Source organism: Musa acuminata, chromosome BXJ3-6 (assembly GCF_036884655.1).
Source record: "Musa acuminata AAA Group cultivar baxijiao chromosome BXJ3-6, Cavendish_Baxijiao_AAA, whole genome shotgun sequence".
NCBI lineage: Eukaryota > Viridiplantae > Streptophyta > Magnoliopsida > Zingiberales > Musaceae > Musa > Musa acuminata.
In genome coordinates, this window is record NC_088354.1 from 6,104,608 (window position 1) to 6,128,291 (window position 23,684).

At 41.2% G+C, this 23,684-nt stretch overlaps 3 protein-coding genes and 1 long non-coding RNA gene across 7 annotated transcripts; 3 read left to right on the top strand and 1 right to left on the bottom strand.

Annotated features, from left to right (window-relative positions):
- Positions 1 to 1,836: 1,836 nt before the first annotated feature.
- LOC135639990 (CBS domain-containing protein CBSCBSPB3-like) lies at positions 1,837 to 9,324 on the bottom strand. Its single transcript, XM_065154059.1, has 13 exons — positions 9,159 to 9,324; positions 8,923 to 9,082; positions 8,701 to 8,833; positions 7,778 to 7,947; positions 7,217 to 7,295; positions 6,985 to 7,098; positions 6,407 to 6,838; positions 6,278 to 6,336; positions 5,252 to 5,359; positions 5,050 to 5,174; positions 4,865 to 4,947; positions 4,703 to 4,785; positions 1,837 to 3,896 (listed from the first exon to the last, which is right to left on the bottom strand). Exons 1-5 carry the CDS (start codon positions 9,269 to 9,271, stop codon positions 7,218 to 7,220), a joined length of 654 nt encoding a protein of 217 aa, XP_065010131.1. The 5' UTR covers positions 9,272 to 9,324; the 3' UTR covers positions 1,837 to 3,896; positions 4,703 to 4,785; positions 4,865 to 4,947; positions 5,050 to 5,174; positions 5,252 to 5,359; positions 6,278 to 6,336; positions 6,407 to 6,838; positions 6,985 to 7,098; position 7,217.
- A 1,167-nt stretch (positions 9,325 to 10,491) lies between these two features.
- LOC135639989 (serine/threonine-protein kinase SAPK7-like) lies at positions 10,492 to 13,097 on the top strand. Of its 2 annotated transcripts, none has more exons than XM_065154056.1 (9): positions 10,492 to 10,919; positions 11,012 to 11,086; positions 11,176 to 11,277; positions 11,375 to 11,443; positions 11,529 to 11,621; positions 11,724 to 11,816; positions 12,192 to 12,296; positions 12,371 to 12,469; positions 12,552 to 13,097. In XM_065154056.1, the coding sequence occupies exons 1-9, from the start codon at positions 10,797 to 10,799 to the stop codon at positions 12,888 to 12,890; spliced, it is 1,098 nt and encodes a 365-aa protein (XP_065010128.1). In that variant the 5' UTR covers positions 10,492 to 10,796; the 3' UTR covers positions 12,891 to 13,097. The 2 variants fall into 2 exon arrangements, with proteins under 2 accessions (XP_065010128.1, XP_065010129.1); XM_065154057.1 differs by having other exon boundaries at positions 10,536 to 10,919; positions 11,390 to 11,443.
- A 1,090-nt stretch (positions 13,098 to 14,187) lies between these two features.
- Positions 14,188 to 19,358, top strand: LOC135640688 (uncharacterized). Of its 3 annotated transcripts, none has more exons than XR_010497438.1 (6): positions 14,188 to 16,419; positions 16,743 to 17,095; positions 17,246 to 17,629; positions 17,718 to 18,283; positions 18,375 to 18,938; positions 19,015 to 19,358. It is a non-coding gene; the product is annotated as an uncharacterized LOC135640688 (long non-coding RNA). The 3 variants fall into 3 exon arrangements; XR_010497439.1 differs by having other exon boundaries at positions 14,191 to 16,419; positions 17,246 to 17,343; positions 17,438 to 17,629; positions 18,375 to 19,358; XR_010497437.1 differs by having other exon boundaries at positions 14,192 to 16,419; positions 18,375 to 19,358.
- A 1,884-nt stretch (positions 19,359 to 21,242) lies between these two features.
- LOC135640056 (myb-related protein 308-like) lies at positions 21,243 to 22,443 on the top strand. The gene is made up of 3 exons (XM_065154167.1): positions 21,243 to 21,581; positions 21,654 to 21,783; positions 21,885 to 22,443. The coding sequence occupies exons 1-3, from the start codon at positions 21,449 to 21,451 to the stop codon at positions 22,363 to 22,365; spliced, it is 744 nt and encodes a 247-aa protein (XP_065010239.1). The 5' UTR covers positions 21,243 to 21,448; the 3' UTR covers positions 22,366 to 22,443.
- Positions 22,444 to 23,684: the final 1,241 nt, after the last annotated feature.

Here is a 23,684-nt window from a genome sequence, read left to right on the forward strand (position 1 = left end):
TGCGCATGCTCTTTCTCCAGCTATAAGATCACTGTAAGTTGGCTTCTTTTACCATGTCCTTGGATTGATTGAGGTTGATACTGTTGGATAAGAATTTAGCTTGGGTGCTCGGCGTGATAGATATTTATTTGATACAATAATAAAACAAATACGAATCGTGTAAGTTTGTGATTATAATTAGGAGTTGTGTTGCCCTTTGCAGGCTTTTTCCTTTTTCTTGTCTTTTACAGAGCTTTCCTGTGAATCTGCTTTGTGTGTGTGACATGGCAAACTACTTTGCACTACTGGTATCATGAATTGATTTGATGATGTATATACAGGTGCACACGCAAAAGAAAGCTACCAAAACGGCAGCTTGTTGGTTGACCGAAAAGAGAATTGGATATCCAATTCTCCACATGTGTTAGTCAACAATTTATAAATTCTCTTTCTTGTTAGATAAATGAAAATTTCTTTCTTATTATAAGAACCAACTTAGTCATCAGATTTTTCTCTCTACTTTTTTTTTCTCTTCGGTCCCTCTTTTCGTTATTTCCATGTTCGCTTTAACTCTTTCCTCTCCTTTGTTATCGGAGCTAGCTACTTATATATTAGTACATAGATTTTATTTAGTTTTCTCGTCTCTAAACTATAAGTATTTATATTGAAATTCATATAATTATAAAAAAAAAAATTAATTTTATATACTTTAATATTATCGATATAACACTTGATAGTACATACATATATGAAAATGATGGATAAAAAGGTAATTTCAACATCTTAGGTGAAACATTAACGCAGGAGGTGTCTCCTCGATGCAGAGCGATGTTAGACGAGGGAGAGTAACAACAGAAGGTGAGACAATTTGAGAGAGGAGGAAAAGGACGAGAACGATGGTCGCTCTGTATCATCTTACATCGACAAGAGGTGAGGCAAATAACTTGTGTCTCACTGATGCAAATGTAGAGCAATGTCGATACAGATGTCTTACCTCCCGTTGATGTAGATGCAGAGTAGCGCAACAGGAGGAAGATGAGGGAGTGTGACGATGGGAGATAAGGCAAGAGGACAAGTGTGACGATGGGAGATAAGGCAAGAGGACAAGGACGATGGCCACTCTACATTGTCATGCATCTTCGTTGATGTCGCTCTACATCTACATCGACGAGAGGTGAGGCAAAGGCCTTACATCCCACTGACGCAAATGCCTCATCCCACCAAAGCAGATGTAGAGTGGTATTGACGCAAATGCAGTATAATGCAAAGCAACAATTGTCCTCATCCTCCTGTGCCTTTGTCACGTCACCCATCATCGCTCTCCCTTCTTTTCCTCCTTCGACATCGCTCTCTACCTGTGTCGGTAGGACGTAAGGCATTTACCGTACCTCCTGTTAACACAAATGTAGAGTGGTTATCATTCTCATTCTCTTCCTCCTCTCCCGTTACCTCACATCCAGTCGCTATCCTCCCTTTTCCTCCTCCAATGACACTCTACATTTGCGTCAACGAGAAGTGAGGCATTTGCGTTAGCACTATGCCACGCTGCTCTACATTTATGTTAGTGAGATGTAAGACCTTAGTCTAAATATCTCACATGAGATGTTGAAATTATATTTTTATTCATCATTTTTGTATAATTCTTGCTCATCATTTTTGAAGTTCATGATAAATCGAGATGTTAAAAATATGTAACTACAAAAGATATTATATAATTAGCCCCTTTATATGTATTCCCCTTTGCTCTTGCTTTTGTTGATTTTTTTTGTTTTTTATCCTCGTCTTCACGACTAAAAAAAATCATGGGGGCCTTTTATCGCAGGCCAGATACGGGGTAATTCCACGGAGGTGTTCGTACGTTGAAACCTTCTTGGCCCACGGAGCTCAGTGGATGTCGGCCCAAGATAGATATTCGGCCTTGAACTAATAAGCCCATGCATGAAGTTGGATGGGTCTTAACAGAGCCCATGGAATGTGAATACTACCACTGAGCTGATGAAAAACTTGGCCCAAAACCAGAATGCATTTTAGCTTCTTTCTCTCCACATTTTACTTCTACGCCGGAAAATCACAAGAAAATTAAGATATCAATTTGCCCCTTTCTCGCTGCTTACCTCCAACTAAAATTGCTATGCACGACACATCGGTTACATCCCATGGCTTACATTTGTTGGCTGCTAACGCCTCCTCACTCCGCCGAGTGAAGGAAATACCATACATATGATGGCAAGCGGAGAGATCAAAATGGTACTGCCACTTACTGCACACATCTGGAATACAGGTATATGAACTTGACTACAGAAACTGTAGGATACTCAATAAAAGGTTCCACAAATTGTGCCTCCTCTTTCTTGAGATGTTACTTGCTGTTCTTGGGTTCCATCCATCCTTTATATTCCCTTTACTTTTCATACGACTAATATTTCAGATGTAACGGAAAGCTAACTGCATGCTATTTGTTTGGAATTCCCCAATCCATCTCCCTGCAGCTTTGAACCAGAAGATAATGTCCTTGGATGTCACAGATCTTTGGATGGAAGGACATCTGTTGAATACCTCAGAGGTCACAGAAGATAATAATGTCCTTAGCGTAAGATGAATACCAGAAGCTGCTTAAAGACGTTGCCTTTAACTGGTGCAATTATCCCGTGTGATCCACGAGTCAACACCAATGAGTCTTGGCTTTGATCTCGCTCCAGAAACCATATCAGAGGAAGCCAAAGAAGATTCATCCGGCAGTTTCCATCAAACAGAGACCACTATGGCAACTTTCCCACCCGTCTAATGTTGGCATTTGTGGCTGCAAAGATGGCTGAACTTCAAATCCTTTGTGAACTTTCCCCATCAAGTACCGGCTTGCGCCTCCCACTTTCTTGTGAACATTCCCTCTTCTTTTTTCCCTTAACGATTTATATGACCAATAAGCTCAGATGTAACAGAAGGGAGCTGCCTCCATTTGTTTGGAGTTCCCTAATCCAACGGCATGCCGCTCTGAAACAGAAAGATACTATCCGCAGAATTACACACATTTTGGTTTTCCTACTTCGGATGGAGGTGCATCTGTTAAATCCCCCCACGAGAAATGAGAAAAGAATACTAAGTCAACTGAACTAGCAACAATGGGGTCTACTTTCCAAGTGTAGGATAAATACCAGCTTAAAAACACCCATGTAATCGAGAGCTCAGCACCAGTGAGTCTTGGCTATGAAATGGCTTCTGAAAATATATCAGATGGAGCTAAAAGGCATGAGAACCAAAAAGATCTATCCAGCAGTCTGCAACGAACAGACCACTATTATGGCAACTTTCCCACCCTCCTCAAGTTGGTATTTGTGCTTGCAAAGATGGCTGAACTTCAAATCCTTTGAACTTTGCCCAAAGTACTGATCATTTACGAGGACACTTGTATTCTCCGAGTGTAGCAACTTGGAGATGAAGAGGAACTAGATAGACACGGCACCTGCAACTTGGTTCCATTCTGAGGCCAAAAAACTACACTTTCTGTAAGTTATTTGTGCCAAACACTCTGGAACAATATACATTTTTTGACTTGTTCCACCCGATAAAATTGCATTGATTTAACATTCAGTGTGGTGTCATGAAAAATGCGTGGAACTCAAGTTATCTGTGATCTCTTTCGTCCGAGATTGTGATCGTAATAAAGTTCATATTTCCGCCGGAGCTTGGTTCTGGCATTCTGCACTTATTGATCTGAGTATTTCTTCTAATCTTGAGGGGAATCACACCTTAGATCGCTTCAGATACACCATAACTCCAATGCTTGTTACTGCAATGGTTCCTGCTAAAATTCCAGCTCTAGGTGATGTCCATTCATTTCTCTGCATTGTGGAAATACCTGACTTTGAACTTAGAATTATCTTATTGGTCCCTGGGTCATCAATGTGCAGCCTTATAACCTGAATAATCAAACGGTACAAGAAATGAAAAAGCCTCACTTACCAATTTCATTGAACAGATCCAATTTAAAGTGAGAAGCAACTGTTAGTGCTCAGTACTAAAGCACTAGTGGAAGAACAAAAATTTTATTCTACAAGATGCAGCACCAGACTCACATCATCAATGAAGTCATTGTTTAGAGTATCAGGACTAACCAACTTCCTTCCCTTCCTAATGTCCAATAATCTTTATTTGCAATAAATGAAGGAACTATCACTCTTAAATCTAAATCAGCAAAGATATGCCAAACACATTTAGCAGATTGATTCCCTTTTATTACTTAAGCAATGGCATTCCACATATACAAATGTCACATTAAGCTATGTAAGAAAAGAGTATCGCAGAGCTGGACTAATATGGATATTTATGTCAATACAAAGTCACCATGAGAGAAAATAAGACGTATTGGGACATGCAAGTACACTTAAATACATGAGAAAAAGATCCAATAAATGAGTATAATTTCTTAAATGAAAGACAGAATATGCTACCACAGGTTGGTGATCAATATAGTATTCAAATAATTCTACAGATCTTTATCATTTGAGAAGATGGACCCGGATCTTTATCACTAGAAACTAATGAAACTTGACCCTAAAGAGCCAAAAATATTGACAACATCGAAACTGCTAAAGTTGTCACAAACTGAACATAAAAGTAAAGTCCTTAGAATCAAATACACCATATTAAATGCATTGTTCTGAGGTTTCGGGTTTCGTTTCCATGATAATGTTGATGATTTGATCAGAGAAGAAGAAACAATTACCTTCCATCCAGTTAATTTTGCATGGTTTATTGCTCCAACAAGATCATCATCGGAGGAGAGTAGAACTTTATCTCCTTCATTGTCTTCATACTCCATCATACGCAATGATCAAATCTCAGACCAGCAAAAGGGTTGTAACATTATGCATAAAAACAAACTTACCAATAGTTTAATTCTGCATTTATCACCATCAAGCCCAAGTCTCTGAGTTACAGCCGATACAAGCTCAACTAGAGTCTTCGTACCTAACAAGAGAAAAGGGCATACACAACGATCACATATTTGATGTTTGTCAGGAGTGGAGTAATAACCCTACTTCTGATAAAAATAATCTTTATTGTACTTACCACATTTGAATCTATGCATATGTCCCTTTTGGTCTTTAAACTTGAAGGCAAATGAATTTCCAAAGAGAGGAGGATACATATTCTTGGCCTCTGCATCCTCTGATGTCATCACAGCAGATAGCTCACTGGCAAAGAGAAAGTTGGATTCTCATTTTGCCTGCCTACTAGGAAAATCCAACTTGACAAGGAACCAAGAAGATACCTATGTGTATCATATTCCTGATATCCTGTCTCCAGAGCAGAAGCAGAATCCCAGAACTTCGCTTCACAATGTCTACCACGCCATTTATAGCTCCAGTATCTCCTTCAACTTACAAGTGGATATAGTTCTTTTAAGTTAGCACAAAAGAGTATTTTGGTCAAGATAAAGATACTGCTACCATATCAGAAATCATGTTACGATAAACACCAGGAGACACTAAAACTCTTGTACATGTTCTGCATAAACGTGGAACATTAAAAAAATACCTTGCTTCAATACATGCATGTGAGCAACTTGACTGTTGATAACAAGGTCTTTGGATCAAATCTTATCTTCATGATTTACCACTCGAAAAGAAGACATGTATATTATGCATGCTTAGTATAAATCAGTAATTAATATAAAAAATCTAAACCTAGATTTTGAAAGATTTTTAATATGACAAACAATAAGATATGACTGAGATGCTAGTCACTGTCTACCTCCTTTACCCCTGTTTAATGTAGAACCATTGCCTCAAGAGAACAATTTTCAGACATGACAGAGGTGACATGGCACAAAACTTAAAGCCTTGAGCCAATTTCCTAGGATTTTACCGTTTATGAGATTCTGTATCTGCATCAATACCCAGTGTCCAATTATCTGGTATATTTACTCTTGGTGAACTGGAGTGTACAGGTAACAAACCATCAGGATTAAGGTCTTGCAGGCACCTAGTATGTATGGTTGGCACGGTATCCATGCAACATAAGAGGCAAAAAAGAGCATTTTTAATTCTTAATTTCTTTGCACCAAGTTTCGGAAGCCTGAATTTGCATGGCTATGCATTTGCATTCCAGACATGAAGATATCTCTGAATTTTATTGTTATAGAGAAGGTTATTACATGAAAATAAATCCAGATCCCAACCATTCGATTTAAGTCAACTAAAAGTTAGCAGTCTAGTATAGAAATAAAAAAAAATAAACAAATTTAATTATTTTGGACACAAGATTAGAGAGGTATAACTTGGTGACACTTACTTACCATCAGGATCACAGCACTGGTTACTTGAAGAACATCCAAACAAGCAACAACATGATCTTCTGTGATATAAGCAGGTTGGATAGATGAAGCATAGAAATTCATCATTGATGAAAAGCAAAAGCAAATTACCTCTGCTTAGCACTGGAAGATATAAAAAATTACTGTCACGCATTAGATGTAATGCCTCAAGAATAGTCATCTCCATTGTAGCACACTCAGTGTTTGCAGTCATTACCATTGCATCTCAAAAATGACTCATGGTTAGTAAATATCCAGATTTTGTGGAACAAAATCAGAAGCAATAAAAATATCATATAAGAAAAGTTAACAGAACACAATTCAATATTAAGTCACAGTTAAATGTCACTTAATCAAAATTTAATACTATACTTTGACTTTTCCAGACAACTTAGAGAATTTATTTCATACCTCATACATGAGCTATACGATCATCTAAAGAAAGAACTTTGCAAAATGAGTTCAGCAGAAGATACCTTTTCTAATGGAGTCAGTTCGGGAGAAAGATGTTGAGCAACTACACACATAACCACATCCTTTGAGCTGCAATATGTTGCATTTGGGCAGACATCAATAATCACTATGAAGCAGTGGCAACAGAAAGGCAACAGAAGTGACAGTACTACAGCAAGCAAGCTTCAAATGCAAAAAAAAGAAAGAAAGAAAGAAAATCCAAGAAAGGAACATACGTTAGAACCCCTTGAAGCCCATTTCTGGTTGCAACAATGACCGAGTAAACTTGGAATTCAAGCATCTTTTTTGTGGCAACATAGACAGAATCTGAAGGAGATACTAGCACAACCCTGAATTTAGAAATAATTAGAAAGCATATAAAACCATGTTCTTGCTAAAACATATGGCATCAAACAATTGTTTTGATTCACCAAGCGCTACATATTTCTGAAAAAAATGCAACTATACCTCACATTCTCTGAGATGACAGTTGACAGAACAGGATTACATATATTTTGGTGAAGAGCTTCAGTGAATGTATAAGGAACTGCAGCCAGGAACAAATTCATAAAGTTACTAAATTCAAGGACTGATAACAAATTTGTTCGGGATTAATCAAAGTTCCATCTTTCTCTGTTCACCAATAAAATGATTCAAGGACTAAATTACATAGAGATTAATCTTAAAAGAACAAAACAGTCTTTCACTTGACATAGGAGCTGATGATTAAGTCTGCTAGTTTGAATATGATAGTTAAAAGGATTTCCAAGACATAACAAAAAAGGAGCTACGAGATATTCTACTTCCCTACATACAATAATCGTTTTATGGTCAGTATACCATCAAAATGAATTATTAGTACCGTCTACTATCAGTCTATGCTAGAGAGGTTAGAACTCATCTCATCCTTTTTCATTGTATAATCACATTTCTGTCTTTACTGGCAAGTAAATATAGTGTGCGCAAAAGATATTATGCTATGAATGCCACAAGCCATCCTATTCTAATCCACAAAGTAAATCTGCTGACCTGAAAATTTACTTTCCATTTGACTTTCAAGCCCTTGAGTGCAGCTGTTATAGCATTGCCTTGTTCCATAGCCTTTTCTATTCTTGAAATAGCATCAAACAGGCACTTAGCAATGTTCAACATGGCAATAACCTCACCGTTTTCTACAACTGGAAGGTGCTTAAATTTTCCTGTAGAAATGAAATATAGAAAGGAAAAGGATTAAGTATCATGATGGAATACTTATTGTAATAAGTAAGAAAAAATTTATAATACACTTGGGTTCATGAGCTTGATACTAAATTTTGAATTGATCAAAAAGATGCAAAATACTATGACGCATAACAAAATTGTTTTGTATAGCAGAACATGTCTCCAAACCCACAGCGTCTCATGACATTATCTGAAAATTGCTTACAGGATTCAAGGGTTTCAACCTTTCAATCAGAAACCAAAGCCATCACTAACAGAACTGTCATGGTTTTGTCAATGCAAGAGTCTCACAGGTTTCAAGAGATTCTGAGTCTGAGAAAAAAGAAAGTTCTCAACTGGAAAACTGATTCTTGCAACAAAATCTCTTGCTTCAACCTTTTATTGACAGTGGCAGCATCTAAATTCTTCGAATTCCATCACATAACTATGAAATTTAAAGCCAACTATTATACTGCAGATAAATCCACAGAAGGCCTTTGGTAGATTAATCAGGGATCTTAATACTATTCATATAGAGTGAGTTTGGCTAGTCATATATTTGGATGCAACTTTTCAAGTAACAACAACAAAGAACAAGCCAATGTATTTTAAACATCTAGGCGGTCAAGCAAAGTAAAACTTATTATGTTGTTTTCTTGTACGTTTCCTATGACAATTTACGGGATTGTCAGCAAGCATCCTGCCAATGATTCTGCAGAAATTAAGTTAAAGATCCAACACGAAAGGGGTACCTTGAATCATCTTCTGCAATGCCTCGATGGCCGGCGTATCTGCCATGACGAACGTTGGGTTCCTAGTCATAATCTTTGAAATGATCGTCTTCTCTGGGTCCAAACCCTCTGCTACAACCCTCGTCGCTACATCCTATCCGGAAAATAACACCGGAAAAAGAACGCAGCCAATCAACCTCAACTCACGAGATAACGCAATCATGTCAAGAGAAATGAGACAACCTTAGCGGTCACAATACCAGAGAGAAACTCATTGGCATCCGTCAGCAGAACGGCATCCACCCTACGAGCAGCCAATCTCCGGCACGCCTCAGAAACCGTCGTCCCCTCGGAGATGATCAGGGCTTTCGACAACCTCAGCCTCTTCACCCTCCTCTCCCCCCTGTTCCAACTCGATCATCAACGGAGATGATTGATCAAGAATCAGCAGATCAACGAGCAATAAAGACGATGCTTACGAGGCTCGGTTACTGGACGCGGGTTTGGAGAAGCTCCCGTAGGGTGAGTTGCCGCCGCTGCCGCTCCTTCCCGGAACCGGGATCTGCACACGGTGCGCGACGTCAGTGACCATCGCAGCGGAAACCCTAAGAATTGGGGCGGAGAAAGATGAGAACGGAAGAGAGAGAAGAGAGTAGAAAGGCGGGCAGTTTTGGGTTCGACTCGTCTCCTATTTAAACAGCCACTCCCTCGCTCCCCCATCTCGACCCCAATATAACGGTTCGCGATCATTATACCGGCCGTTATTATGACTCAAGCGAAACGTGTTATATATGAGGCGGACCGTTACAACGGCTATTATTTTGACTTCAGTCAAACGAGTTGGAGATTATTGACCGTTTATTTTGACTTCACTTCAGTGAGACACGTTATAGTGTCGGACACGATTTACATGCATGAATGAGTTGCATTTACGTTCTGAAAGATATGATTACCATAGATTAACGTATCATACGTGACATGTTATCGTCCACAGTATGCCCCAAAACTTGTCATTACTATAGATTAAACTTGTTATCAGATCATTCAAGAAACGCATGAATGACAAATAAGGAATGTGATCACGTAACAAATCACTTCAATCATACAATAAATAAAGAAGGCGATCATGTAATCGATTCCTTTCATCGTCATGTAACCAATCGGGAAGGTGACTATTCAAACATAAGAAATGAATCGAATGCAATGATCATCGAGAAATCCTTTGACACAATTACAAATCTAGCCATTAAGAAATAGATTTCAATTATGATTTTATTTGATTCTTAAATAGTTCATCGAATCGAGCCTTTGAAAATACATGAATTTTCACTCCGATCATTCAATGAATCCCTCTAATCGTATAACGAATGAATCTATCTAATCATGCAACAAACGAGGAAGATTGTAATTGTACATCTACTATCAATTCCTTTTATTATGTAACAAATCAGGAGAGTGAATATAATCACCTTCAAGTATTTATTACAGTCCCTATGATTATGAAATCTAGTCGAGTAGATCTTTCGTCACGCAACAAATTAATCAAAATTTATGTAATAATAATAATAATATAATTATTATTATTGTAGGTTTCATTGCAAAGATCAATGAGGCTAAATTGGTCAGGCCGACTTGCGTTCTACGCGGGCCAAGACAGGATTCAGGGCCTACCTGAAAGCATTGCACGAGAGTGGATCAGAACCGTTCATTTCCTTTGTTATCCATTATCTGTGATTACCCAGGTGGGTCTGCTGGGTCCCAGTGGCTGCCAGTTATACTTGTACAGGGGAGGTAGGTGAGACGAGTAGGTAGCAAAGAGTATTAGGAAATCGCGACGGTTCGGAGCTCCCCGCCAAGTCACCACCAATACATTCTACCGATACATCCTATTCCCGCCCGCTCGCGTGCCTTTACCTCCCAAAAGCGCCGCAAGTCTTCGAATAAACCTCCCTTCAACCCCGCATTCTTTGCTTCCTTGTTCCTCACGCCTCCTCTGCTGCTGCTTCGTTCGAGCTCTCGAACGACGGCCTCCCTTTCGGCTTCCGTCGATAGCTGTTCTCGGCAAGGGGCCTTGTTCTTCCGGTGGTGTTCGTGCGTGGATTCGGTGGCGTGGGTGGATGATGGAGATGTACGAGCTGGTGAAGGACATCGGATCGGGCAACTTTGGGGTCGCGCGGTTGATGAGGAACAAGGACACGGGCGAGCTTGTTGCCATGAAGTACATCCCCCGAGGCCCCAAGGTTCGATCTTTGCTTCCGTTTTCTTCTTCCGGTATGGTGCCGATCGAATCCCCTGATTGCGGTGTCGTTCCGTCCCATTACGGGTGTCGCAGATCAACGAGAACGTTGCGAGGGAGATAATCAACCAGCGGTCGCTGAGTCATCCCAACATCATCCGTTTCAAAGAGGTCGAATTTTCGAACGCTAGAAAGCCCTAATCGCGTCGCCTTAAGAGGGTTCGGGTAGTCAATTTGGCTCGTTGTTCTTTTGACCGCAGGTGATGCTGACGCCCACGCATCTGGCAATCGTGTTGGAATACGCCGCCGGCGGAGAGCTCTTCGACCGCATCTGCCACGCCGGAAGATTCAGCGAAGATGAGGTTCTACTTTCTTCCTCAATGTTTCCTCCGTTTTCTTTGGGTAGCAAGCTCTCAATTTCTTCAACACAGTCTCCCAAATCGCTTTCTTAACCTTCAGCTGCGGCGTATGCAGGCGAGATATTTCTTTCAGCAGCTCATCTCCGGCGTCAGCTACTGCCATTTCATGGTAAAACCTCCCCTCAAAATCACATTTTCAGTCCAAAAAAAAGTAATCTTTCTACGAGATCGTACGACGATTACAATTGTTCCAGCAAATCTGCCACCGGGATCTGAAACTGGAGAACACCTTGCTCGACGGCAGCCCGGCGCCGCGCCTCAAGATTTGCGACTTCGGTTACTCCAAGGTTACCGATCCTTCTTTCGTCTCCTAATCCATTTCCGAGTCAATGGCAATTCCTCTATCCAACAAAACTGTGCCTTTTTGTCTTCATGTGCGCGTGAAACAGTCGTCGCTGCTTCACTCCCGCCCCAAGTCGACGGTGGGCACGCCCGCATACATCGCCCCCGAAGTCCTCTCGCGGCGTGAGTACGATGGCAAGGTCAGCCCCGCATCCATTCCTCTCTCTCCTTCTTCTCTCTTCCTCCGCGTTCTGCTTTCCATCTCGAAAGGGCCCCGACGGGATGCGGACGACGACTCGCTGCAGCGCGTACACACCGGAGAATCATCAGTAAAGATGATCTTGTCGCAGACGACGTCCACCCGGCTGCGTGGGGCCCCGGTGGTGGTTGGTGCAGAGCTGTGCTTGGAATTTTTAGGAGACAGAACATGGTGATCGTGACTTGCATTGAAGACGAAGCATAATCGCATTGGGTTCGCTTGACCATTAATCTATCTTTTGATGCTCCCTTTTTTGTTCTCTGTGCTGCAGTTCTCCTCTGTAAGCTGATTCTAATTAGTGTATTTAATGGTGCAGATGGCTGATGTGTGGTCCTGTGGTGTTACTCTGTACGTGATGCTCGTGGGAGCATATCCCTTTGAAGACCCAGAAGACACCAAGAATTTTAGGAAAACCATGACGGTAGTGGTTATAGCTCTTATCCTCTCCTCCATCGTCTCCTTCTTCGATGTTCTCATGTCTTGTTTGGACCGCAGAGGATCATGTCAGTGCAGTACACAATACCAGAGTACGTCCATATTTCAAAGGATTGCAGGCAACTGCTCTCCGGGATCTTTATGGCCGACCCATCGAAGGTAGTTTGGTCCTCCAAAGCCTCACGGTAGAATCTGATTCAGATGTTACCGTAATGGATTGACTTGCTGCTGTTTTATCCAGAGGATAACGATTAGGGAGATAAGGCACCACCCCTGGTTCTTGAAGAACTTGCCCAGGTCGCTGACCGAAGCAGCACAAGCTATATACTACAAGAGGGACAACACTGCGCCTACCTTCTCTCTTCAGAGTGTGGATGAGATAATGAAGATTGTTGAGGAGGCAAGGATAACTCCGGGCTCGCCTGCTCCGGCAGCAGGCTTTGCCTGGGCCAAGGAGGACGAGCTGGAGGAAGGCAAGCACGATAACCAAGAGACTGGAGTGGAAGAAGAGGAAGACGACGATGAGTACGATAAGAGGGTCAAGGAAGTCCATGCCTGTGGAGAGTATCCAATCAACTGACGGCAGCAACTCATCTTATCTTACTATATATACATATACAGATATTGGATTTCCCAATTAAACTTATTGGAATTCCTGCTGGTTATAGAATATAAGGAGGATGTTTGTATACTCGATACTTAGATTATGAAAGCCAATGTAATTGTCTTTTCTTGTAACATAGAAATTTGCCCGAAGCAAGTGATCTCTAAAGGTGTTTATTTGGGAGGTGGATGTGTAGGTTTTGAGCATTTCACAGCCAGCTGCTACTCATCAGATATCTTGTTGAAACTGTGATGGTGGATGGTAGGTTCTCAACATCCCACAGCTAGCAGATGTACTCATTAGAAGTCTTGCCTGTGTCAGTCAACGATAAGCAAGCAGGAGGAATGCCTAAAGACAAGCATGTGAAGAGCAAATGAGACTTGATGTTTGTAGACACACTGGAAACAAGGTTGTAGCACATCAACATCATATGTAGGTGAAGTTGCAGCCCAAACATCAGTGATAGATTGAGCTACTTCTGTCAACAGTACTATATGAAGGCCTTTAGGTGAGCTGAACGAGTGAGAGAGAGACGATCATCACTTCTTTTTGGTTCTTCTACCTTTTGAGACAATCCATGATTGAAAGAGAGCTCATCGGAGAACATGGAATCACACGATTCATGAGTTCTATTACATTCTTTGATTTCAGAAACCTAAAGCTAAATCTCCTACATGCGTCAGCCATTTTACCGCACGCACAAAAGCTTCACGGAGCAGGCACGTACGGGCATGCAAGGAGAGACGGCAAAGGCAAGGCTCAGACCACGCATGCGTCGCCCACCAAGTCTTACCCATGCCAAGCCCCTGTTGCTTGACAGTGCCAGCTTTGGTGGTGAAGAGGCAGAAGAAGACAGACGAGCTGCTGCAGAATTATCATGGCCAGCGACGATGACTGATGCAGACAGCTCGGCCTTCAAATCTACAACACATGTATGCTATTGCTTTGCTGATCAGAATACCCATGGATGAGTTCCTTATCCAGCTGTGAGTGGGATGAGTTCTTCATCAGACGCTCCTCCATACGATAGTAGAGAAGCTTTGCTTATTTGAATCCGCATCATAAAACAATTATTGAGTCTAAACTCAATCGAGTCTCTGAAAAGGAATTGATTCAGATGCTAGTAAAACCATAGTTCACATTTGGCTACACTATGCTGAGGTCTACTTTTAAGCCCCAAAAGAGAAGGATTGTTGTGACAGAGTCAGAGAGGAATGGATTGGTGAGTGAAAAGATGAGCACGAAGATGGATCAAAGTTGATGCTCGTGGAGTAAAATAATCAAACACCTTGCTGTTCATCTTATAATAAGAATGTGGATAAAGGTGGAGCAATCTGGAGTTGACCGGCAGATGAGTATTCTGCTGCCTGGCATCGCATTAACGGGAGGTCAGTATGCAAGAGACGGAATGTTCTTTCGGAATCGAGATGTCTTTGAAGGAAGAGATGGTTATCATCAGCATTAGATGCTCCATCTGACGCCCACCTACAATGGCGCGGCTGCCCATGTCGCCTGGCGGTAGGTTAGGAAGCAGCAGCAGCAGTCATATAATTTGATGGTGCCCTCCTCACTTTCCTAATCGTCATCAAACAATTCAGCACCACTTGTCTCAGTCCTTTGGGGAAGCAGATGAAGTGAAAGAGACAGACATGCATGTAGTCATCTTTTTGACCAGTAAGTAGTGATCCATACACACACTATTTTTGCCTAAAAATACTATATATATATATATATATATATATATATATCCACCGGCATCAGCTTCTGGCCGCCGATCAGGTCGCAGAAGGCCTACAAGAAGGCGGCTCGGCAGCAGAGTCGGTGGCGATTCCGCAGACACATATTTGAGGAAACGTCTCAGAGAAAATCTCTGCAAAGATGAGCAGCAGACTCGTCCACCACAGCAGCAGCAGGAAAAAGGAGGAGGGGTTAGCCCTTCGTCTCCATCGTCGGCCTCCAAGTCCGTGAGGGGGACCAGCAGCCTCCAATTGCAACAGCGGCCGTCGAGCGTCCTGCCTCCGGCTGCAATGTGGGCGGTTGCCCCAAATAACGGAGCTGGGCTCCGTTCTGGATGCTCCCCGTCACGGCAGGATCAGCGGGCCCAAGCACCACTACAGTTCATGCCACAGCCAACGAGCGGCCTGGTGGCGCAGCATCCTGGGCTGAGCACGTCGGAGACTAATCGGCGGATGCTCGCGGCATTCAATGCTTATCGTAGAGGTGGTGGCCGGAGCATGAATTCTGAGCACCACCAGCCGATGAATCACCATCACCTAGTCCAACCCCCTACCTGTCATCAACAAGGTGCAGACAGCAGAGAAGACCACCAAACCAGCTCAGAGTTTGCAGTGTCAAAAGAAGATTATCTGTTCAGGAACGAATATTTCAGCTTGTCAATGAATCTCTTCTTGGTTCTTTTCCTTCTGTGCATCCAAGTGGTTCCACCTTCTCATCCCTGCATTCATATGGTGTATCTTCTTTTCTATGTTCACGTTCATGAGGGTCTCCATCTCCAATGATTGCAGTATTCTGAGGCACCCGATTGGATATAATCCTATTGCATGGAGATTAATGACAAGAATTATGTACACTAAGTTCAAATTGGCTTCAAAAATCAAAACAATGCTATTAGTGATTTGATTGATAAACCAAGAAAGATACACATATAGAAAGATGTTGCAATGTTGTAATTTCATGTTCATTGGCTTGGACTAATGTAGAATCTTCATTCTTGCTGAGAACTTGGTATTTTACATTGTAGTTATTAAAAGCTTGCAGATATATTGGTTTCTTTCTTATTTATATTGTAATAATATTAGTGTTCAATTATAGAATTCATTTATACAATACTCGGTTCTTCATTTGAGTTTTCTTAAGATCTTAAACTTTTGGAACTGTTGGTAACTAATCAATCAGACATTTATCAGCAGCATTGGCAGTGTCTGAAATCTAAGTTATAGAAAGGATGTTTAGGTTTGTCATGTGAAGCTGTTCTGTGATGATGAAGAACATTTACCAAAAGAAACAGCACTGCTGGATGGATAATAATCTTCTTCCTGGAAGATTATTATAATGTGGACAGAGTTATGTTAGGTTATATGCAATGAAAGAAAAAATATTATCTTTTTCTTTATTATAGAAGATTTCAGTATGATTAAGGGTTCATATTACCTATTCCTTAGAAATAATAGGCAGTAAACGTTGGAATCATCACCTACAAATGTTTCAGAAGGGACTGCCTCCCTGTTCTAATAAGAGATAATAACTGTTGTTGTTCTTCCGAGAAATTAAGCAGTCAGATGAGAGATTGATGTTATTCTACTGATGAATCTGCTTGTCTAAACTCTTTGCAGATGAATCTGCAAGGACGACTACCGTGCACCAGATGATTGCATTCTCTAAATTCTTTCTTCTGTTTCGTTTCTGAAGTCGGAGGACCAAAAGATTACAATTCATTGGAGGCAGCAAGTACTAACAAATCCACTGCTAGAGCAATTCAGAAGAGGTAAATGATCTCTAGTTGGTGCTTGATGCATATATCCTGAATGAATCAGATTTTTGATGTATCTGCTGTTCCTTCCTAGAATCATTCCCAGCAGGTGATAGTTATGTACCAGTGATGGTGTTTAATCAAAAATGAGATCATGACATATCCTTTTCTCTCTTCTGAAGGCAACTTAATGTTTGCGAAACGAAGTTTTTTTCCCCTTTTAATTTTTTGATGAATTATTAAAGATTTGAATTGTTGTCACTTGATAGCAGAAATTGGTGTTATCATTTCTGTTTACATATTGGAATAATTTACTTTCATTTGATGGAAATTGATAGGTATTGAAGTTCCTCAGTGGTTGCTGTGGTCAAGCAAGAAGATAAACAACAAAGCATGCAGAGAACTTTCAGCCTGTAAAATCTCTCCCTCTTCCCTTTCCTCCTTCCATCTTCCATCTCTTATTTCCTTCCTAGTGGCAACCATGAGTGGCTGCTCAAGGAAATTGCTGTAGTGCCTCCTCATTCTCTATCTTGTCCTTTATGTACAGTTCAAAAGTCCTCATCATGTGACGCAGCTTTTCTAATACCAACCACTAACTCAGGCTTAAGTTCCTTCTAATTAACATGAAAAGGTTTTTTTGCTCCAAAGGCAGATTGTGGCAGTAGAATCCATGGATGACACCTTCACAAATGTAAGTCAAACTTTTCTGATTCCTACTAATTTCTATTGGTTCGGGTTCTTCGTTAAATCTCCATCACCAAAATCATCTTAACATCTCTATCTTGAACCAATCCTGATACAAGCTTTGAGTCACAAAACTCATCTAATGTCACCTGTGCAGGGAAATGAAGATGTGGCTGCTCTAGATGGCATCGGTCGCAGTTCCAAGACCAGTATGCAAACCTTCACTATCTGTTTGTACATGTGCGACCAAGACCAGTACGCAAACCTTCACTATCTGTTTGTATATGATCAGTGATTCTAATGTAAAATCCCAATACTGACACAAAACTGAGGATCTTGCCTAGAACAGATGCATGCTATAGAGGCCATGTCTGCAATTAATGCAAAGATAATAAGAACAAAGAAGGCGTAACAATGGCACAGTTCAAGTAGCACTTCTTCATAGTAGTGCTGGCTTGAATTCTAAGTGAAAGATTAGGATGAAGAAGTAAATTGTAGGACAAAAGCAGTCTGCCTGCATAAGTTTTATGCCACACTGAGGGTAATGGGGTTAGCCATTCAAGCATTAAATATCTTAGACAGCAACCAATAGTTTTATCCTCACTTTCTTCTACCTTGTACTTCCCCAGAAACATGGGTTTGGTGATGAAGATCTTTCAACCCAAAAACCTTGGCTGGAAATGAGGGTTGGGAATGCACATGCCTGTGCTGTGATACACTCATGCATGAGGAGGCAGAGGTTGGTGGAGCTTTACAATATAATTGAGACCCATATCAGTCGGATTGGTTGGTGCGGTACCAAGTTTTTGGTTGATTCCTCATCTGGTAGGTTTCCACAATGAATGCCTTCTTTGTGTCTGGCCTATGATTGCAGCACTCGGTTTCAGAAAACAGATGAAGTTGGTGGATGCATTCTACATAGTCACATGTAACTCAAACACAGAGAATTGAACCCCTGGTGCATCTGGTAACCTGTCAACACTTGCATCAAACTGTGGCTGATCCAAGGAACAATGTTTTTGTACATCAGCAGGATCATTTATTTCCCAGTGTTAGCTTCTTGTCATGGATTGTTCTACCTTATCAACCTCATTAGCCTGCCTTCAATATAAGGTTGAGTTTGTGCAGGGGAAGCAATCTGAAAGATTCATCATGAGGGTCCTAAATCAGATGTGGCAGCAACCATCAGCTTAAGGTGAATTAGCACACAGCCTTTACATATAGATAACCAAAACATCATTTGTTTCTCTTGATAACAACAATTTAATTTCTGTTCCCCTGTGCAGTCCAAATCTTTTTCATGGAAATCAAAAGCAATCTCTTATTTATGCATGCACCCACCTGGTGTACAGTAACTGAGGAGAAAATTTTGGTTGAGACCTTGTGTCATCAGCTGGTCTTCCCACAACAATTATTTGCTGCTACAATGACCAGTGCAGTGACAGTCAAGATATTCTAGTTGTCCTTGGAATGTGGGTATATATTCCATAAGCAGTCAACAACACAAACCAACCACAGTGATTAGGTGAGGTAGAACCAAAGCCCCAATAGTCCTCTCCTCTCTCTAGAAGCCCTCCAACCCCCAGCCTTCATTGTGATGAATAAGGCATGATCCATTTGGATTGAGACCATTGGGGATGGTTCCATCAACTGGCATTCCTTTCCCATCTTTCCTTTTTTCTTTTAGTCCTACAGATTGAGAAGCTGGTGAATGAGTCAAGAAAAGGTGGCTAAGCTCTGGAAGGAAGTAAAGAAACTTCTGGTGCCCTTCCCTTCCTCTCTTAAGCTTATTAGGAAGGTCATGAATGAGCCACTTGGTTCAGAGTAAAAGCTGTCATCTTTTGAATCTTGTAGGGTCACATGTGCCAACTTTTCTTGTTTCCTTGAAGCTGGATCACAGTCCAATTGATGGATGGATATCTGCAGGGAGACTGGAAGAGTGTACTGGTGCAGATGGGCATTGAGTGAGTGCAAGTACACAACCTGCTGCTGGAGTCAAGACTCTGGAACATCTCAACATATCTCTCATTACTTCCCTAACCTGTTGATTGTTCTTGTCACCCCATCTTTCTTCTCTTCTAACTTTCTAAGATGCTTGATTGCCTGGCCAGTATGCAACAGTGACTGGTAGGTGAAAAGTATAATAATGACCATGACATTGTGTTTCTGCCCCTGCTTATTTCTAGAGAGACAAAATAGACATTGTTTCCATGTGTGTACTGCATGCAACAGGTGTAATCTATGATGAAATCATGAGGATGATTTACACATGTTTAATCATTAAGATTAGTGGCAATGGAGGTGAGCCAATTCTCATCAGAGGCACATAAAATGAAGAGAAATATAGATGAAAAACTTGACCAGGGTTAACAAATTGGACATGATGACAACCATGATTAGAAGAGAAAAGCTGACATTAATAAGCCTATGACAAAATGGTACCCTAATTTATTGCATGAGATGAGTACTATGGCAAATGTCTTCCCTTGCATTCATGAAGAGTCCAAGGATGGGAGAGAGACTGAAGAAAGATGGGAGATATAGAAGATGTGTATACAAACTATGAAGTAAAATACCAAACACTTTTCTTTTGTGGTGATTCATTCTTCCTTCATCAATCAATAGTTACAAACAACTTCTTTTACATGAAAAAAGAAAAAGAATAGTTGATTTATTTTTTTATTCATGTGATGACTATAAAAAGGTGGATAAAAGGTGATCTTTGTCTGCCACATTAAGTTTATCATAAGGCTCCATTAATAGTGTTACTAATCATTTATGTTAATTCCAACTAGATATTAGAGAACTGGCTATCTCTATCCATGATGATGCACAATAAATTTTTATTTGAGATAAATACCATGGAAGCTTAATGTTGGCAAACATGAACCTAATACAGAATTGAAGCCAAGTTCAAAGTTGTTCATCCAACTTTAAACATCAATATCTCAGCCTACCCAAACAATATTTTTGTAATTTGAAAGAATTGATGAACAAAGTCACATCTTCATACACATGAATGCATAAAGAATGTTAGGAACACAAGCTTCTCACAAAAGTAAGTCATGGATGACTGCATTGGCTAAGACTGCCAATAAATAAGAATAAAGTAATTAGTAAAAAAAATGAAGAAAAGCTCAACTTGTTCCACAAACAAAGAGGAGAAGGGTTGGTCACCAAATTGATGGATTCTCTCTCTCCACCCCTTTTGCTCCTCCTACACACATAAGTGAGGGTTTCTAGAACCTTTGTGAGATGGGCCATAAAAATATGCAGATTGCAACAAAATAATATTTTATTTACACACTGTGTTCTTTTCACATAGGCCATTGCTTTTTGTCTATTGACAGAAATCTCTATACAATTCTTTTGATTTCTATTAAATTTTAGCCCTTGTCTTTAACATCCATTAGTTGGTTTAAGTACAATTTGACATTCACTAAATATGAATTTAAATGATATTACCACAATGTGAATAGATCATTTTTTTTATTTTTTGGTTATAATATTCTTCATTCCTTTGATTAAATGTTCACTTTTTGATTGATCCCTTTTTTTATTTTGTAACAAAAAAGAGGATGATTTCATTCATATATGGGAATTAAAAATTGATTAACAAATCAAATTCCATGAATATTAGTGTTATTGAGGTGTTTGGTTGTCAGCATTAGAAGTATGAATGCTAAAAGCAATAATTGCAAGTCATGTTGTAAACAGTGATAAAAGGAGAATTCATTAATAAATAGCTTAAATTTAAAGGATCAATATGCAAAAAAAGGCTTATAGAACAATTGCAGGTCATGTTGTAAATAGCGATAAAGCGATGATTTATTGATAATTAGCTTAAAATTAAAGGACCAATATACAAAAACGCATTAAGAGAATCATGTTGTAAATAGTGATAAAACGAGGATTCATTGATAATTAGCTTAAAATTAAAGGACCAATATACAAAAACGCATTAAGAGAATCATGTTGTAAATAGTGATTAAACGAGGATTCATTGATAATTAGCTTACAATGTAAGGACCAATATGCAAAACAAACAGCCGCAAACCCAGACGTACAGGTAGACCTACCTAACGAATCCAACGCCCTGCTCTCTCTCTCTCTCTCTCTCTCTGTTCTTGCACAAAACTCAGTCAAATGATCCTCAAAGGATGGAGTCAATGTGCGTTCACAGCTTCCCTTCTCATATAAATCCATCCATCCCCTCTCTCTCTCTCTTCCCTTGTTCCACTCCTTCCTTTCCAACTCAGCCTTCTTTGTCTCTATCTCTCTCTCTCTCTCTCCTCCTTTGCCTCTTCCTTCTCCCATCTCAAGCTGCAGATCACACGGAAGCCCCACTGGTTGTGCTGGTATGGGCAGGTCTCCATGCTGTGAGAAGGCACACACCAACAAAGGAGCATGGACCAAGGAGGAAGACCAGAAGCTCATCTCCTACATCAAAGCCCATGGCGAAGGTTGCTGGAGATCACTCCCAAAAGCTGCAGGTCCTCCTCTCGAGCATCCCATCCTGTGCTGCCACCCAGCTTTTGCTTATGCTTCCGTGCTTGTTTGTACAGGCTTGCTTCGGTGCGGGAAGAGCTGCAGGCTCAGGTGGATCAACTACCTCCGGCCCGACCTCAAGCGCGGAAACTTCACAGAGGAGGAAGATGAACTCATCATCAAGCTCCATGGCCTGCTCGGAAACAAGTGCGTCGCCTTCTTTGGCTTCACCGGTCGATGACAGACCTACGTACACAACAGCTGCTGCTTCTTGTTCGCATGCGTGTAACGTTGATTCGTCGTTGCAGGTGGTCGCTGATAGCGGGGAGATTACCGGGGAGGACGGACAACGAGATCAAGAACTACTGGAACACCCACATCAAGCGGAAGCTCCTCAGCCGGGGCATCGACCCCCAGACGCACGGCCCGATCAACGGCGGCGCCACCGCTGCCTTCGCCGCCCCTCACCCATCCGAGCCCGCAGTCCCGAAAGCGTCAGCGACCGACTCCTGCGACGAGACCAACAGCAGCGGAGGCAGCCAGGACGACGACCCGGACGGCTACCTCGACCTCAACCTCGCCCTCTCCATCAGTCTCCCCCACCGCTCCCCCAAGCGCTCCCGACCTTCGGAGCCTCTAACATCCGCCGCAACAAGCAGCAGCCCTCAGGCCATTTGTTTGTGTTGCCATCTGGGTTTCCAGACCGGCGAAGCTTGTAGCTGCCACACCACCCAAAACCCGCCGCATGTACTGAGGGTAATCAGACGCCTGGAAGAAGCTCAACACTAGTTGAGGTTGCATTGTAACTCTGTGATGATACCTTCCCACGGTGTGGAAGTATGTTTTGAGTTACTTTGAACTGCTGAATCAGTGTGCAGTCTCTGTTAAAGCTAAATGTGTTGTTAGGTGCCAAACAAAAGGAGGCCAAAGGTGATAAGAAATGTGTGAAACGCAGCAAGGAATGGTGTTGGGGGCACATCAGCTGAGGCCTTTGTCACCTATACAAGTGTGGCGAACATGTGATGTGCTGTGCGTGGTAGGTTAACCTCATCTGCCATTAATGAGTGGGAAGCGCAAGGGATGGCTTGTGGGGTTTGGTTGGTTAGAGGATGAATGGAGTGTCTCTTGTGCAGTGTGGTGTGGCAGTTGGTAGGATATTAACACTCCACTCTTTCTTTTTGATGTATCCATATATATCTTCATGTTAGAACTGAACACACACACTTGCATGCCAACACAAACTTGCAGATAGGGCTTTTAGATTTCCCTGTAAAAATGCCAAGAATCATATCAGGAAAGGTAGCAGTTGGTAGGCTAATAAATACAGTAGCAAATTAAGCTGTTGGACTACAGTGTCAGGTAACTTGTCAGATCTCTTTGGTCAAACTCTGCTCCTCCTCCTCCTCTTCTTCTTCTTCTTCTTCTTCTTCTTCTTCTTCTTCTTCTCTTTCTCTCCCCCTATATATATTTATATATCCAAAAGTTGACAGCTCATTGGATGCCAGTTTATTCTACTCTTATTAATGCCACCAGTCCTTGGGAGAAGAAAAAACATATGGGTTAGTACTGGTTAGATATGTGTCAGTAATGTCAATAATCAACTTCACATGCAACAGTACTTAGTTCCTGAAAGCATCTATTGATTAACTATAGTATCCACTTGTCGGCCATGGTACTAAGCTCCAATTATCGAGTAGCTTTCACTCCACAGCACACATTTAATTCTAGCAGCTGGTGGTACTATTGCACTTCACTTGAGGAACTGTCGTTGAATCGATCAGCGGAAAGAATGTAGAACAGAAAAAAAATGAGGAAAAAGAAGATGAATCCACGTATCAGAAGCTATTATACCACAAATCATGCATGCAACCATTGTGCTGTGGTGGTTTGGTTCACTGATCTGAGTTCCTAATTCCGGCCTGTATTCCCATGCTCGATTCATCTTCTTCTTTCTACTGTATTCCATGAAGTTGCCACTGTCGCAGTATTTCCATGTTCTAAATGTGGTCCTCCTCCGGTTCGAGTTATGAACCATAAACCTTGCTGTCCTCTGTCTCAAATAGCGATGTGCGAGACGGTGTTGCAGGTGTTAACCTCATACTTCCTCG

Bases quoted from the DNA above. Each gene is read 5' to 3' on its own strand.
- LOC135639990 (XM_065154059.1), bottom strand. From the start codon at position 9,271: ATGGTCACTGACGTCGCGCACCGTGTGCAGATCCCGGTTCCGGGAAGG. The intron at 9,083-9,158 runs GTAAGCATCGTC...GAGTTGGAACAG, and splicing joins GCGTCCAGTAACCGAGCCTC to GGGGGAGAGGAGGGTGAAGA. The intron at 7,948-8,700 runs GTACCCCTTTCG...TCATTTCTACAG, and splicing joins ATTGCAGAAGATGATTCAAG to GAAAATTTAAGCACCTTCCA.
- LOC135639989 (XM_065154056.1), top strand. From the start codon at position 10,797: ATGATGGAGATGTACGAGCTGGTGAAGGACATCGGATCGGGCAACTTT. The intron at 11,622-11,723 runs GTTACCGATCCT...CGCGTGAAACAG, and splicing joins GCGACTTCGGTTACTCCAAG to TCGTCGCTGCTTCACTCCCG. The intron at 11,817-12,191 runs GTCAGCCCCGCA...TTAATGGTGCAG, and splicing joins GGCGTGAGTACGATGGCAAG to ATGGCTGATGTGTGGTCCTG.
- LOC135640056 (XM_065154167.1), top strand. From the start codon at position 21,449: ATGGGCAGGTCTCCATGCTGTGAGAAGGCACACACCAACAAAGGAGCA. The intron at 21,582-21,653 runs GTCCTCCTCTCG...TTGTTTGTACAG, and splicing joins ATCACTCCCAAAAGCTGCAG to GCTTGCTTCGGTGCGGGAAG. The intron at 21,784-21,884 runs GTGCGTCGCCTT...TCGTCGTTGCAG, and splicing joins CATGGCCTGCTCGGAAACAA to GTGGTCGCTGATAGCGGGGA.